At 41.1% G+C, this 17,146-nt stretch overlaps 1 protein-coding gene across 1 annotated transcript in view; it reads right to left on the bottom strand.

The window, feature by feature from the left end:
- The window catches only part of CACNA2D1 (calcium voltage-gated channel auxiliary subunit alpha2delta 1), a 280,276-nt gene that overhangs the window by 88,400 nt on the left and 174,730 nt on the right, over positions 1-17,146 (bottom strand). The window contains exons 7-8 of the mRNA XM_070755088.1: positions 16,314-16,445; positions 1,023-1,092 (exon numbers count right to left, since the gene is read on the bottom strand). Of these exons, the coding sequence (XP_070611189.1) occupies positions 1,023-1,092; positions 16,314-16,445 (202 nt within the window). The remainder of the gene's footprint in view (positions 1-1,022; positions 1,093-16,313; positions 16,446-17,146) is intronic.

Below are 17,146 nucleotides of genomic sequence, written 5' to 3'. Positions count from 1 at the left end.
ACTGAATTTAAACATGCCTGGGATAAACATATATCCATCCTAAGATAAAATACAGAAAATATCTATCTATCTATCTATCTATCTATCTATCTATCTATCTATCTATCAATCATCTATTATATCTATCTATCTATCTATCATCTATCTACCTACCTACCTACCTATCATCTACCTACCTACCTACCTATCTATCTATCTATCTATCTTCTATCTATTTATCTATCATCTATCTATCATCTGTCTATCTGTCTGTCTGTCTATCTATCTATCATCAGCCTCTACAATCTATCTATCATCTATGTATCTATCCATCCATCCATCCATCCATCCATCCATCCATCCATCCATCCAGAATATTAAATCTATACCTTTGCTTGCTTGCCTGCCTGCCTGCCTGCCTGCCTGTCTCTCCAACTCCATACCCATCTATCCATCTACACAAATACACAAGCATACATCCTTGGCAACTTTTGATGAATAGAGTGGAATGGAATATGGCATAGATATTTTCTATTCTATTCCGCCCTGCTCTGCTTTGCTCTATTCTATTCTATTCTATTTTATTTTATTCTATTCTATTCCTTACAGCCAACTGAGGTCTTCTAGTCTACCCCCCTGCTGAAGCAGGAGAGCCTATTGCTTTCCTATTGCTTGGTGCTTGCAAAACGAACATGTTCAAGAGACACCTCTTGTATCCGAAACTTTGCCACAGTGCTGAAATCTATTTTGGAAGCACTTGATTTTTCATCCTCTGCGCATGCACAGAAGGATTTGTGCATGTGCAGAGGGTTAAAGAAAGAAAATGGCGGCACCCGTGTGGGTGGGCGGAGCCTCACATTGTCACGGCTACTCATTCTCCAAACCACTGGCAGTGACCGCTACCAGTAGGCCCGAACCGGTAGCGTTTCACCCCTAACTTTGCGACTTAAATTGGAAGGAAAGAAAAACGAAGCTGCTCAGATTCTTTTGACGTAGAGACAAGACAGGGGGAAAAAAAGGTGGAAAAGACGAGTGAGATTTACCATGGCCTTCTCCGGACATCATACAGGTCAATCTTGTTCTGGCTTCGACTCTTGTCCACCCAGGGAGAAGCTATAAAAGGAGAAACACGACAGAAACAGAATCACAGGGAAGAATTTACATCTTCACTGGTTGGATGTAGAGAAGATGCAAACATCCGAAGTTTGATGTTTATTGTCACTTGCCCAGATAATACTTGACTTTATTTATTCATTATTTATTATTTATTAATCGGATTTATATGCCGCCCCTCTCAGCAAACTGAGAAATTCTGGGTAGACGATCCGATACTGATAGAAAGGCTCTTAATGTTGCTAAGAAACCAGAATTCTTTTTATTGGCATTTATGAATAACACATTGGGGAGGGGATCATGATAAATTGACACCGTGCATGGTAACAATTTGCCCAGTGTTTTTTTATGCACAAGGATGGAATTAAAGACATTCCTAAAATAGAGGAATGGGTCGTGAAACTACAGAAATGGAAAAAAAATGATCTGTTTAGTCAGAAAGAACAAAACCCACAATTTTTTTTTAAAAAAAGGTCTGAAACCTTTATTGATGAAAGAAGAAGAAGAAAAAAACTGAAACCAATGATTTATGAATTTGAAGACTAAGGAAAATAAAGACTAAATGAGAGGATGTGTGAAGGAAGCCCATAAATTATTTAGGATGGAAGAAGACAATAAAACTGTAATTATCTGTTGAGAAGAAGGTCAAAAGCCATCTATAAGCTTCCTTGGTTTTTTTTTTTTCCTTTCCTTTTGATTTTATGGCTATCTGCCCCCCACTTTGGTTTGTTACTATTATATGAAAATGCTCAGTAAAGGAGGGAGAGAGAGACAGAGAGAGGAAGGGAAGGAGGAACGGAGGGAGAGAGAAAGAGGGAGGGAAGGAGATAAAGAGGGAGAGAGAGAGGAAGGGAAGGAGGAACAGAGGGAGAGAGAAAGAAGGAGGGAAGGCGATAAAGAGGGAGAGAGAGAGGAAGGGAAGGAGGAACGGAGGGAGAGAGAAAGAGGGAGGGAAGGAGAGAGAGAGAGAGAGATCTGAGAATGAAGTAGCCACCTTCATCTAACTAACATCTACTTATCTAAAACTCTACTTATCTAAAACTCTACTTGTCTAACAACTACTTATCTAAAACCTATCACTTTGGTTTGTTACTATTTGTTTGTTCAGTAAGGGAGGGAGAGGGAGGTAACACAGAGAAGGAAGGACAGAGGAATGGAGGAAGAGAGAAAGAAGGAGGGAGGGAAGGAGAGAAGGAGGGAGAGAGACACACAGAGAGAGAGAGACCGGAGAATGAAGTAGCCACCTTCATCTAACAAAAACATCTGCTTATCTAAATCTCATCCCTGATTAAACATCTACTTATCTAAAAGTCTACTTATCTAAACTCTATTTACCCAACATCTGCTTATCTAAAACTTAGCCTTGATCTACTTATCTAAAGCTTAGCCCTGGGAGAGAGAGGGAGGAAGGAAGAGAGAGGGAGGAGGAGGGAGAGAGAGAAGGAGGGAGAGAGAAACTGAGAGAGAGAGGGAGGGATGGAGGAACAGAGGGAGAGAGAAAGAGGGAGAGAGAGAGGGAAGGAGGGAAAATGTGAGAATATATGAGAATGAAGTAGCCACCTTCATCTAACTAACAACTACTTATCTAAAACTTAGCCCTGATTAAACATCTACTTATCTAAAAGTCTGCTTATCTAAACTCTATTTATCCAACATCTGCTTATCTAAAACTTAGCCCTGGGAGAGAGACAGAGAGAGAGGAAGGGAGGAAGAGAGAGGGAGAAGGAGGGAGAGAGAGAAGGAGGGAGAGAGAGAAGGAGGGAGAGAGAGAAGGAGGGAGAGAGAAACTGAGAGAGGGAGGGATGGAGGAACAAAGGGAGAGAGAAAGAGGGAGGGATAGAGGGAAGGAGAGAGAATATATGAGAATGAAGTAGCCACTTTCATCTAACTAACAACTACTTATCTAAAACCTAGCCCTGATTAAACATCTACTTATCTAAAACTCTACTTACCTAAACTCTACTTATCTAACATTCACTTATGTGTGAGAGAGAGAGACAGACAGAGAGAGGGAGGGAGGAATAGAGAAGGAGGGGAGGGAGGGAGAGAAGGAGGGAGAAAGAAACTGAGAGAGGGAGGGGTGGAGGAACAGAGAGAGAGAGAAAGAGGGAGGGAGAGAGGGAAGGAGGGAGAGAGGCGGATATATATCTGAGAATAAAGTAGCCACTTTCATCTAACTAACATCTACTTATCTAAAACTTAGCCCTGATTAAACATCTACTTATCTAAAACTGTACTTACCTAACCTCTACTTATCTAATGTCCACTTATGTAAAACTTAGCCCTGAGAGAGAGGAAGAGAGGAATAGGGAGGGAGGGGGAGGAAAGGAGAGAAGGAGGGAGAGAGAAACTGAGAGAGGGAGGGGTGGAGGAACGGAGGAGAGAGAAAGAGAGACAGGGGGAAGGAGGGAGAGAGAGAGAGAGAGAGATCTGAGAATGAAGTAGCCACCTTCATCTAACTAACATCTACTTGTCTAAAACGTAGCCCTTATTATAACATACTTTAAAAGCAAGTAGAAGTTAACTTTTCCAAGTTAATAATTTCACACAAATTGGGATGTTTAAATTAACTACAAAGGTTTCCCAGAAAACATGTTTTCATTAGCTTTCAACAGGATAATATTTCCGTCTAGGTAAAGATTGAATTCTCCACAATTTGCAGTAGATCAATGAGTTGATGTCCCTTTTTAAAAAATGCATTAATTTTTCATTTTCATTTATTGACTACTTTGAAGAAAATAACAAAAGAGAGAAGGGTATGATGGAAGAAAGAGTAGAAGGGTATAATGGAGATAAATAAAATCTCCCGAGGATTGCGATATTTCCTAAAATACCATTAATTAATTCTGAATAATTTTGTCTTTCTCTCTCTCTCTCTAGCACCAAGGTTTCACTTCTGAATTTAACTGAGAGATGAAAAAGAAAACCCACCCAACAAAACACAAATTGAAAGTTCCTATAAAGCTTTCAGAAAGCTCTTTCCTTATTTCATTCTACTTTTGATCTGTATTAGCTTACAAAGGGTTCTTTGTGAAATGCACACTAATGATAGCCGAGCATTGAAGTAGATTCGTTTGGTTTTCAACAGTATAAGCTTATTTATTTTTAGTGGGTTTGATTAATCGGGTCAGAAGCATCGTGGTTAAAGCAACCTAAAATTGAAAATGTGATCTAAAATGTAAAATATAAAATGCAGGTTTAAACTATGTACAAAACCTGAATAGATCTTTCCCAATTTTTAGTTGGCATGATCACTTACATGATCAATACAACTGTATTTTTCTGTAACCGCTTTGGAGAAGGGAGAATAAAGGGATATGTCCTTCTTACGCTTTCAGGTGCTCTTAGTTATTTACAAATATAATAATAATAATAATAATAATAATAATAATAATAATAATAATAATAACAACAACAACAACAACAACAACAACAGATGAAACAATTGATCACATACTCAGCTGCTGCAAAAAGATCGCACAGACTGACTACAAGCATAGACATGATGCTGTGGCACAGATGATCCACTGGAACTTGTGCCGGAACTACCATTTACCAGTGGCAAAGAACTGGTGGGATCATAAGCCCGAAAAAGTGGTCGAAAATGAGCAAGCAAAACTACTGTGGGACTTCCGACTTCAGATTGACCAAATTCTGAAGCATAACACACCAGACATTGTGATTGTGGAGAAAAAGAAAGTCTGGATCATCGACATCGCAATCCCAGGAGACAGCAGAATTGAGGAGAAGCATCTAGAGAAATTAGTGAAATACGAAGATCTGAAAATCGAGCTGCAACGACTTTGGCATAAGCCCATGAAAGTGGTCCCAGTGGTACTTGGCACGCTCGGCGCAGGGCCAAAGGGTCTCAGCGGACATTTGAAAACCATCGGAATTGACAAAATCTCCATCTGTCAATTACAAAAGGCCGCTTTCCTGGGATCGGCAAACATAATTCACCGCTACATCACGCAGTCCTAGGTGCTTGGGAGGCGCCCGACTGGTGATGAAATACGAAATCCAGCATAGTGATCTCGTTTGCTGTGTTGTATTGACATAATAATAATAATAATAATAATAATAATAATAATAATAATAATAATAATATTTTTTTTAAAAAAGACAGGAGGGATTTCCTGACAGTGGGAAAAATTAATCAGAGCAACGACTTGCCTTCAGAAGTTGGAGATAGCAATTCTGTTATTTTATTCCAAATACTTCCACAAGGACCTAAAAATTATGCTTTTCCAAAGAGAGTTTAAGAGATTAAAAGGTTGGATTGTATATTTGTGTGTGTGTGTGATTTTGAAAATTAAGGGAGACTAGGATAGATCTATTTCGGCCTTATTTTGGCCTCATCAGCTAGCCATACTCACTGGGACTTGAACCTACAACCTTTGCCTTGTAAGGCAGAGAAATTATCCTCTAGGCTACAGTATCCAATCCCTTCAGCTCTGCACCAGGGAAGGGTTACATATTTTTGTATTGAATCACCCTGGTGTATTGAAGGAACATCACAGCTCCTTATTTGCCTCCTGACCCAACCCAGGGCCATTTCCAAGGCAGTTAATTTTATTAATATATTTATATATATATATATATATATTACTATTGTTATGTATTGTTGTGTTTATATGATGTTACATCTTATGAACTGCCCAGAGCCTGTTCAAGATTGTAGGAAGATATACATAAATTTGCTTAATAAATAAAACAAATAATTCAGTTCACTGAATTCTGCACTAGTGAGCGATGGTGGTACCCAACCTCTGAAGAATGATCGGTTCCTATTTTTGAGTTATACATTCAAAGGAATTTGCATTAGGCAACTCAATTTACTTGAGCTCATACATTTGCATAATTTACTAACTTTAATTACATGCAGTCGGTCCAGAAGAATGCATAAAATTGCAAGCTTAGGAATCTATTTGTTTCAATTGTTAATACATAAATCCATGTTTGGTAAAAAATAATAATGCTAATACTAATAATAGAAAGGATGTACAAATATTTGATTTTGGCCAAAAAAAAAAAAGCACTAATTCCTAGATTTGTTCAAAACTGACTGTATTCCATTAGACTCTTCTTGTAGGAGATGTAAATTACGGTATGGATTCGCAAGTTAGCTTTTTCTGTATGGCCATAAATATAGGAGATTATTATGTCACCTCTAAAATTTAAATACCATTTCAGAAAATGAGAAGGAAATAAATTTCAAGAAAAACACTCCTGCTTATTTTATGTCCTCCTTCTGTTTTATTTGGAAGATGCTTAATTATTTGTGGTGATTGGTTTCTCGAATGAAAATCTGCAATGCAGGACAGAATTACAGGCAAAAATAGTACAATTTCAATGCTTGTCTAAAAAACTGCCCAGCAATAATTAAATTAGGAGCTGAAAATATGGGAAATTGTTAACAATGGAAGAAGAAAGGTAATTAAAATTTTTGAGCAGAAAATGGAGTTGCTCCAAAAGTTTTACAAGCCCTAAGTCATAGAAACATAGAAACATAGAAGTCTGACGGCAGAAAAAGACCTCATGGTCCATCTAGTCTGCCCTTATACTGTACTATTTTCTGTCTTTTATCTTAGGATGGATATATGTTTATCCCAGGCATGTTTAAATTCAGTTACTGTGGATTTATCTACCACATCTGCTGGAAGTTTGTTCCAAGGATCTACTACTCTTTCAGTAAAATAATATTTTCTCATGTTGCTTTTGATCTTTCCCCCAACTAACTTCAGATTGTGTCCCCTTGTTCTTGTGTTCACTTTCCTATTAAAAACACTTCCCTCCTGAACCTTCTTTAACCCTTTCACATATTTAAATGTTTCGATCATGTCCCCCCTTTTCCTTCTGTCCTCCAGACTCGACAGATGGAGTTCATGAAGTCTTTCCTGATACGTTTTATGCTTAAGACCTTCCACCATTCTTGTGGCCCGTCTTTGGACCCGTTCAATTTTGTCAATATCAAAGTCTTTGCAGGGTTTTTAAATTGTTCTAACTTCCTGCAAATATGTTTCTTTCCAGCCCTAACCAGGTGCTAACAATGTTCCCAGCTCTTACCCACTTTCATTGTTACTCTCTGCAAAGAATGTTTTCCAAGCCCTAAGTCTTTGTAGGGGTTTTTTTTTCACCATTGGTCTAACTTACTCAAAATGTTTTTTCCAGGTAATAATAATAATAATAATAATAATAATAATAATAATAATAATACTTTATTAGATTTGTATGCCGCCCCTCTCCGAACACTCGGGGCGGCTCACAACAATAATAAAAACAATGTTACAGTGGAACAAATCTAATATTAAAAGGGAAAAAACATATAAAAACCCCATCATTTAAAACCAAACAACACATAGATACCAAACATAAAATATAAAAGCCTGGGGGAGGTGTCTCAGTTCCCCCATGCCTGGCGATACAGGTGGGTCTTGAGAAATTTACGAAAGACAAGGAGGGTGGGGGCAGTTCTAATCTCCGGGGGGAGTTGATTCCAGAGGGCTGGGGCCGCCACAGAGAAGGCTCTTCTCCTCTTCCCGCCATTGATGTTCCCAGTTCTTACTGGCTTGCAAGCCCTTTCACTGTTACTCTCTCCAAATAAGGTTTTTTTAAAGCCCTAACCAGGGGATAAAATAATCTGATGAAGTTGACCAGACTAAGGACGCTGGCCAGATGAAAATCTAAGCAGATTCTTTTCCCCATTTTCTTCCCCCAAAACTAAGATACTTATACTCCAAAAAATACGGTAAGTTTTTGTCAGATGTGGGTTTTTTCCAAGTATGTTTAAACTCAGTTACTAATGTCTGAAAGGTTGGTGTGTTTTTTTTCAAGAGGCAGCTAAACGTTCTGGTTTTTCTTTGAAGATGTTTCCCTTCTCATCCAAGAAGCTTCATCAGATCTTCCAACCCACCAAATCGTCCTTTAGATTTGAACTGATAAAATGAAAACATCATTTTCCCAGTGTTGCATAACCATGCAATCAAAGGACCCGCTTTTAACTATCTTTTCCCAAAAATTCACATTCATTTTGCACCGGTTTTCCATCAGTTAATTTCTCTTATTACTTACAACAGGGAAATAAAGTCTCCTTGGTAAATCTAATATTTTGGAAACAGCTATTACCTGCCAGAAACGGTTAATGCAACCACAGCTGTGTTCAGCGAGGCTCTCATTTAGAGACGGGTCTCGCTTTAGTTTATTATCAATTGATTTTCTTTTTCAAAGCTGATCCATTATTTATTTGCTTAAGCAGATGGGAGTGGGGGGGGGGAAATCTCCTGGTTGAAGCCAGCCAGATTTTGCAAAAAAGAACAAAGAAATAGAAGGCTATAAATAAACGTGCATGTCAGAGAAAAAAAAATGCAAACTTAAAAATAAAAAATAGGATTGAAGGAAAAACCTATGCCAGACCCATTCTCGAATACAGCTCATCTGTCTGGAACCCACACCACATCTCAGACATCAACATTCTCAAAAACATCCAAAGATATTTCACCAGAAGAGCCCTTCACTCCTCCACTCGAAACAGAAGACCCTACGAAATAGACTAACAATCCTGGGCCTAGAAAGCCTAGAACTACGGTGCCTAAAACACAACTTGAGTATTGCCCACAAGATCATATGCTGCAACGTCCTACCAGTCAATGACTACTTCAGCTTCAACCGCAACAACACAAGAGCAAGCAACAGATTCAAACTTAATATTAACCGCTCCAAACTTGACTGTAAAAAATATGATTTCAACAATCGAGTTGTCGAAGCGTGGAACTCATTGCCGGACTCAGTGGTGTCAGCCCCCAGCCCCCAACATTTTTCCCTAAGACTCTCCACGATTGACCTCTCCAGGTTCCTAAAAGGCCAGTAAGGGGCGTATATAAGTGCACTGATGTGCCTATCATCCCCTGTCCAATTGTCTTCCCTTATCTTATATATCATACATATTCTCTCCTTATCTATCTATCTATCTATCTATCTATCTATCTATCTATCTATCTATCTATCTATCTATCTATATCATATATATTCTCTCCCTCCCATCTACTTCTCTTCTTTTTTACTTTCTATCTTTATATATATTACTTAATGTCTATTCTCTTCCATATGTATTGTATATTGGACAAAGAATAAATAAAAAATAAAAATAAATTTGACGTATTTTACATCTTATTGAAATTATAAGTGTCTTATCGAATTATCAGCTTTATGCTTGCTCTATTCAATACCTTTTGAGTAATACGTATGACCGGTGTTGGGTATTGGAGAGGCTACAGGAAAATAAATTTCCCACTGTGTTCATAGCTACTGCTTTAATTTAAAAGGATTGTAGTCACTAAATTGCTTTTGGCACTTTCATTTCCTAAGACACAAGGTGAGGTTTGTCCTGATAAATGAGGAACAGGAGACTGAAAGACCTCAAGGGAAGCTGGACAACACACAGAAATTAAACAATATATATATATATATAGCTGCCTCTTGCAGTAGCATAATGAACTATAGATTTGCAATTGCAATCTAAATTACACCAGTAATTAAGAGTAATAACAAAGAAAAGAGCTGGGAAGGAGACGGAATTTTGGTGTCCACCAAAATTTGATCCAAGTTACTACCCTGTTTCCCTGGAAAATAAGACCTAAACAGAAAATAAGTCCTAGCATGATTTTTAGGATACTCAATATAAGCCCTACCACCCCCCCCCCCCAAAAAAATAAGCCCCAAGTAAAATTGCTAGTCAGAAGTACCATATTTCTCCAAAAATAACTGAAAAATAAGCCCTAATGCATCTTCTGGACCAAAAATTAATGTAAATCCCTGAGCAAATACGGTAGTCTAGTCAAGTTTAGTTTGGTTTCCTTCTCTTCCCTTCTCTTCCCTTCCCTTCCCTTCCCTTCCCGTTCCTTTCCCTGAAGCCCCGGAGGCAAAAAAAAAATCACCCAATGGAGAAACCGGAAGTTTGGAAAATGCACTTCCTGTTTGCCTGTTGTGCTGTTTTTTGCACTCTGGAGAGTTCAGAGAAGCTTCCTGAAGCCCCGGAGTGCAAAAAACAGCACAGTGGGAAACAGGAAGTATGTTTTTCAGAACTTCCAGTTTTCCCATTTGGGCATTTTTTTTTCACCTGCCAGCATGCTAGCACACCCACACACACCCCTTTTAGTACACAAACCGAAAAAGGTTTGTTATATAATTCTATTATGCTGTTTCCCTTCCTTCCTTCCTCCATCCCTGCCTCCTTCCTTCCTTTCATCCTTCCCTTCTTTCTTCCTTCCTTCCTTTCTTTCTTCCCTCCCTTCCTCCTTCCTTCCTCCCTTCTCCTACCCTCCTCCCTCCCTGCCTCCTTCCTTCCTTCCTTTTCTCCTTCCCTCCCTCCCTTCTCCTCCCTTCCTCCCTCCCTGCCTCATTCCTTCCTTCCTTCCCTCCCTCCTTCCTTTCTCCCTCCCTGCCTTCCCCTTCCTTCCTTCCTTTCTTTCTTCCTTCCCTCCCTCCCTTCCTTCCCTCCTTTCTTCCTTCCTTCCCCAGTGCCTTGAGACGGTTGAGGCTAATCGACCCTGCCCTGTGCCAGCTCTTGGTTGAAATTGATTTTCGAGACAAGACGGATAAACTGTGTGGCCCCTGTAATCCAATCGAGGTGGAGGTATGTAATGTGATACATAATATAAGACCCACTGGGGGGCCGAAAGAGATTTTTTTGGGAGATCATCTCTCTAGGAGAATCAATCAGTAAAGACTTTCCAAGCAATTTAAGATTGTTGCCTCCAAATGCAGCTATTGATACTGATCTAGATTAACAGATGGAAGGGATCTTGTAGGTCATCTAGTCTAAGCCCCTGCCCAAGCTGGGGACCTCACACCATTTCTGACAGAGGGCTGTCCAGTCTCTTCTTGAAAGGTACTTTGGCTACTTTTACCTTTAATTGAAGTCTTGTGTCATAAGCTGGCAGAACATGTACAAAGTTGGTGAAATTGATTGTCAATCAGTGTCGCCTCCTAAGTGGACAGTTTGATTTCACAGATGTTTGGTTTACTGGGAGTTATATTGTGTTGTTTAAGCGTTCCCTTTATTTTTTTTTGAGCAGTATGTATCTGTGTGTGTGTGTGTATATACGTACCCTCAAAATAACTGATGTTTTAGCACCTTATATGGAAGGGAAGGAAGGAAGATTAATCATCGTTAGCCAGAATAATAGAGTTGGAGGAGATCTGCAGAGTGGAATTGTTGCTTTCAATAAACTCTGTGGTTTCCTCCCCAAACCCCCAAAACATGAACCTTACTTTGAGCTCATCCCATTCCTAAGGGGTCTTTAAGGGGCAACGGGGGAAACCCCATCTTCGGCTCCTCGCTGCTGCCACACTGCGGAGCAGATCAGCTGTTGGGCGGCCGAAGGAACCTTCCCTGGGTCTTCCCCGGGTCTTCCCCGCCGCCCACACACAAACTCCACCATCTGCGCATGTGCGGCCATGGGAAAAGGGGCGCGCATGCGCAGATGGTGTTTTTACTTCCGCACCACTACATCCCGAAATATCGATTATCGCGAGGGGTCTTGGAACGGAACCCTCGCGATAATCGGGGGATCACTGTAATGTGTGCAAGCCCAAAACTCACCCCTTTTGCCAGCCAAAGCGCCCGTTTTTCCACTGCTGGGATTCCCCTGAGGCTCCCTCCATGGGAAACCTCACCTCCGGACTTCCGTGTTTTTGTGATGCTGCAGGGGAATCCCAGCAGCGCAAAAACGGGTGCTTCACTGCCAACGGAAGTCTGGAGGTGGGGTTTCCCAGCGAGGGGAGCCTCAGCGAAATTGCAGCATCACAAAAACATGGAAGTCCTCGAAACCCCACCTCCAGACTTCTGTGTTTTTGTGATGCTGCGATTTCGCTGAGGCTCCCCTCGCTGGGAAACCCCACCTCCAGACTTCCGTTGCCAGCAAAGCACCCGGTTTTGCACTGCTGGGATTCCCCTGCAGCAGGGGTAGGGAACACTGGCTCTTTTATGACATGTGGACTTCAACTCCCAGAATTCCTGAGCTAGCATGATTGGCTCAGGAATTCTGGGAGTTGAAGTTCACAAGTCTTAGAAGAGCCAACGTTCCCTACCCCGGCCCTGCAGCATCGCAAAAACACAGAAGTCCGGAGGTGGGGTTTCCCATGGAGGGGAGCCTTAGGGGAATCCCAGCAGTGCAAAATGGGTGCTTCGCTGCCACCAGAAGTCCGGAGGCGGGGCATCCCAATGGCGGCGGCTTGGGTTTGTAAGGTGAAAATAGTTTGGAAGAAGAGGCAAAAAAATCTTAAACCCCGGGTTTGTATCTCGAAAAGTTTGTATGACAAGGGGTTTGTAAGACGAGGTATCACTGTACAATACAATGCAATACAATACAATAAAATACAATGCAATGCAATGCAATACAATACAATACAATAACTTAACTAACACTTACCAGGGTTTAATACTTTCTGCTAACTCAATGGCAAGGTTTTCAAAACAACCAATTTTAGTTTTTTAAATTAAAAAAAAAAGGATTAAAAAATCACCATTATCTGTATGCGGTGTTCATTATTCCCATTCAAGGCAAAAAAAAATACAGTATATCTATTTGCAAACTCCCCTTTGGTGGAAATAAACAACACTAACAATTTATTAGCTTGAAATTGTTTTGGGGACCTGTAGGATATTCCCTACTTCGAATATGCAAAACGGGATGATAATGAAGTTTAATAATTCAGGGTTCCTCCAACATTTTTCCACTGGAGATAACCCAAATTAGATTTTTCAAAGAACCTGAAAGCACTGATTAAGAATTATGTAAATTCCATGCATAAGTATAAATTCAATTTCCATAAATTTATTGGAAGGTTGTTGGTAGGTTCTCCGTCCCACCCACCGTTGTTCCATGGGTTTTCTGAACAGAACAAAATGTTCTTAAAAACAACACAGAAGCGAACTTTGGGACTACTCATGAGCAAACAGGAAGCAAAGTGGAAGCCAAGGGAGGGATGAAATGATCCTCCTAATCTTCTTTGGCTTCTAAATCTTAAATCCAGACTCATTTATGCAACAATGACTTCTAGGATCTTCAGTTTAGCCTTAGGTGAAGGAGAATATTTTGAAGCTCAACTGTATTACTTTGAGTTCTACCAAACACCGAGACACACACTTTTCTTCTCTCTCTCTTCCCTTCCTCTCTTCTCTCTCTCTCTCTGTCTTTCACAATCCCTTTCTCTCTCAAGCTCTCCCTCTCTCCCATTCTCTCTCCCTTTATTTCTCTTTCCTCAATCTCTCTTTCTTTCTCTCCCCTTCCTCTCTCTGTTTCTCAATCTCTCTCTCTGTTTCTCAATCTCTCTCTTTCTCTCTTGCTTTTTTCTCTCTTCCTCCCCTCATTCTCTCTCTCTCTCTTTTAATCTTTCTTTATTTCTTTCTCTCTCTCTCTCTCTCTCTTTATCTCATCCTTTCACCCTCTCTCTCTCTTTCTCTCTCCCTTTCTCTCTCTCTCCCTTTCTTTCTCTCTCTCTCTCAATTTCACTCTGAATCTCTCTCTTTCTCTCTCTCTCTCCCTTTTTTCTCTTTTTTTTTCTTTCTTTCTCTCTCTCTCTCTTTCTCTCATCCTTTCACCCCCCTCTCTCTTTCTCTCTCCCTTTCTCTCTCTCTCTCTCCCTTTCTTTCTCTCTCTCTCTCAATTTCATTCTATGAATATCTCTCTCTCTCTCTCTCTCTCCCTTTTTCTCCCCCTTCCTTTTTCTTTCTTTCTCTTTCTCTCTCAATCTCACTCTTTCTCTCTCCCTCTATCTTTCTCTCTCTCTTTCTCTCTCTCTCTCTCTCTTTCTTTCTCTCTCTCTCTCTTTCTCATCTGCCTGCTGATCAGCATATCGAAGCCAAACCAAGGGAAGACGAGGAGGAAGAGGAGGTCTGAGGTCCTTGGTGTTCTCTGAGCATCGTGGTTTTCTTTCAGACCTTTCACTACCAAACTAGGCAACATCATCAGGGTAACAAAATATTAGCACTGATGAAGTTACCTAGTTTGGATAATGAAACATATGGAAGAAAAATCACTAAGCTCGGAGAATACCAATGACCCCCAGAGTCCTCTTCCTCCTCCTCCTCTTCACAAACCCTACTCCCTTCTAGCATTGATGATGCTACCTAGTTGGGTAATGAAACATCTGTAAGAAAAACCACCAAACTCAGAGATCACCGAGGCCCCCTCAATTCTCTTTAATGTTGATCATTGTTCGAACCAAATTCACGCCAGAAAATCCAATTACCACTTGTGGCACGCTCGGCAGAAATCCTTAGTTAGAAGGAGAACACAAATTTTTCCCTCTTATTATTATTATTTTTTTTTAAAAAAATCCTTTAAAAGACTCTTCAACTAAGTTCATTAGATCAGCCTCTCAGACTAGATAAATGGAGTGGAAACTACCAAGGGCCTGCAGATGTATTGAAAAGATGCTCCCATTTAAATGAATTACGTCCGCTAAAGAGAGGAAACGGCTAAATGGATGTAACGAGGTCCTTTGTTCTCGACCCATCAATCTCAGCTCCAGTTAGACGAGCTTAGCCTTCGGGGGTACTGGAGACAATTTAGAGCACCCTCTTTTTAAAAAAAGAAGAGCCACTTTTCAATTTAACGAAGCCAAATTGCCTTTCTTGGTTTGCTGATTCAAGAATTGTCAGCCGTCACCTTAACTGTTCTTACGGTCGGTGATATAGGAGAAGGTAGCCGACGGACAAAACTTAATGGACTTCTTGAAAATGTCAACCCAGACTCCATCAAAGATCCTCTCTCTCGTTTTTGGAGAAGAGGCTGGAGTTAATTAAACATCGGGGAAGCTTCCTTCCCCTTCTTCTTCTTCTTTTGCCCTTAACACTTTCAAGAGCCGGGGTGGCGCAGTGGTTATAGTGACTGCTGACTGCTAGCTGAAGTTCAGCAGTTCAAATCTCACCACCGGCTCCAGGTTGACTCAGCCTTCCATCCTTCCGAGGTGGGTCAAATGAGGACCCCGATTTTTGGGGGCAAGAGGCGGATTCTGTAAACCACTTAAGGAGGGCTGTGAAAGCACCAGGAAGCTGTATATAAGTCTAAATGCTACTGTTAATTCTATTCTCTCTTCTCTCTTCTCTCCTCTCTCCCCTCTATTCTCTCTCCTCTCTCCTCTCTTCTCTCTTCTCTCCTCTCTCTTCTCTCTCCTCTCTTCTCTTCTCTCCTCTCTTCTTTCTTCTCTTCTCTCTCCTCTCTCCCCTCTATTCTCTCTCCTCTCTTCTCTCTTCTCTCCTCTCTTCTTTCTTCTCTTCTCTCTCCCCTCCCCTCTCCTCTCTTCTCTCTCCTCTCTCCTCTCTTCTCTCTCCTCTCTTCTCTCTCCTCTCTTCTCTCTTCTCTCCTCTCTTCTTTCTTCTCTCCTTTCTCCTCCCTTCTCTCTCCTCTCTCCTCTCCTCTATTCTCTCCTCTCTCCTCCCTTCTCTCTCCTCTCTCCTCTCTTCTCTCCTCTCTCCTCTATTCTCTCCTCTATTCTCTATTCTCTTCTATTCTCTTCTTTTCTCATAGAGCCGGGGTGGGGCAATGGTTAGAGTGCAGCACTGCAGGCTACTTCAGCTAACTGCTAGCTGTAGTTCAGCGGTTCAAATCTCACCACCGGCTCAGAGTTGACTCAGCCTCCCATCCTTCTGAGGTGGGTCAAATGAGCACCTAGATTTTGGGGGGCAAGAGGCTGATTCTGTAAACTGCTTAGAGAGGGCTGTCAAAGCACTGTGAAGCGATATATAAGTCTAAATGCTATTGTTAATTCTATTCTCTATTCTTCTCTCCTCTCCTCTCTTCTTTTCTCATGGAGCCGGTGTGGCACAGTGGTTAGAGTACAGCACTGTAGGCTACTTCAGCTAACGGCTAGCTGTAGGTCAGTGGTTCAAATCTCACCACCGGCTCAAGGTTGACTCAGCCTTCCATCCTTCCGAGGTGGGTCAAACGAGGACCCAGATCGTTGGGGGCAATATGCTCATTCTATAAACAGCTTAGAGAGGTCTGTAAAAGCACGGTGAAGCGGTATATAAGTCTACATGCTATTATGGCTAAGACTTCTGACAATTCGAAGAGCATTACATCAGGGAGCAAACCCATTTGTCTCTTACCCCCATCCAAGCCTCTCCCACCGCCCCATTAAAAATATATCCACTGATTACTAGAGAAGAAGGTAAAGGCACGAAAAAGGAATATTGACCAACAAGACGGCAAAATTACCTGGGTAGTATCTAGCGAGGCCGGTCGCGCTACCAAAAACTTGCCACAGCAAACTCTGATCTTCCTCTTTGTTCTTTTTAAAAACTTCATCTAAGGCACCTGTCCAGTTGAGTTCGTTCAATACGATGGTAGCTGTGAAAGGACAGGAAGAATTAATAATAATAATAATAATAATAATAATAATAATAATAATAATAATAATAATTTATTAGATTAGTATGCCGCTCCTCTCCGAAGACTCGGAGCAGCTCACAACAGTGATAAACAACGTGACAAATCCAATACTTCTAAAAACCCATAACATTAAAACCATACAACTCAGTCATACCATACATAAACTATATTAGTCTGGGGATACCTCAATTACCCCATGCCTGGCGACATAGGTGGGTCTTCAGTAACTTACGAAAGACAAGGAGGGTGCAGGCGTTTCTAATCTAAGTGGGGAGTTGATTCCGGAGAGCCAGGGCCACCACAGAGAAGGCTCTTCCCCTAGGTCTCACCAGATGACACTGTTTAGTCAACGGGACCCGGAGAAGGCCAACTCTGTGGGACTTTATCGGCCACTGGGATTCGTGCGGCAGAAGACGGTTCCGAAGGTATTCTAGTCCGATGCCATGGAGGGCTTTATAGGTCATTACCAACACTGGTACTGTCATTAACCAACACTGGTAAGAAATAAAACACACTGCCTCAGTGAAATCACAGCATCACAAAAACACAGAAGTCCGGAGGTGGGGTTTCGAGGACTTCCGTCTTTTTGCGATGCTGTAATTTCGCTGAGACTCCCCTCGCTGGGAAACCCCACCTCCGGACTTCCGTTGCCAGCGAAG

Source organism: Erythrolamprus reginae, chromosome 6, assembly GCF_031021105.1.
Source record: "Erythrolamprus reginae isolate rEryReg1 chromosome 6, rEryReg1.hap1, whole genome shotgun sequence".
Classification (NCBI taxonomy): domain Eukaryota; kingdom Metazoa; phylum Chordata; class Lepidosauria; order Squamata; family Dipsadidae; genus Erythrolamprus; species Erythrolamprus reginae.
This window is presented reverse-complemented; position numbering and strand designations above follow the sequence as displayed.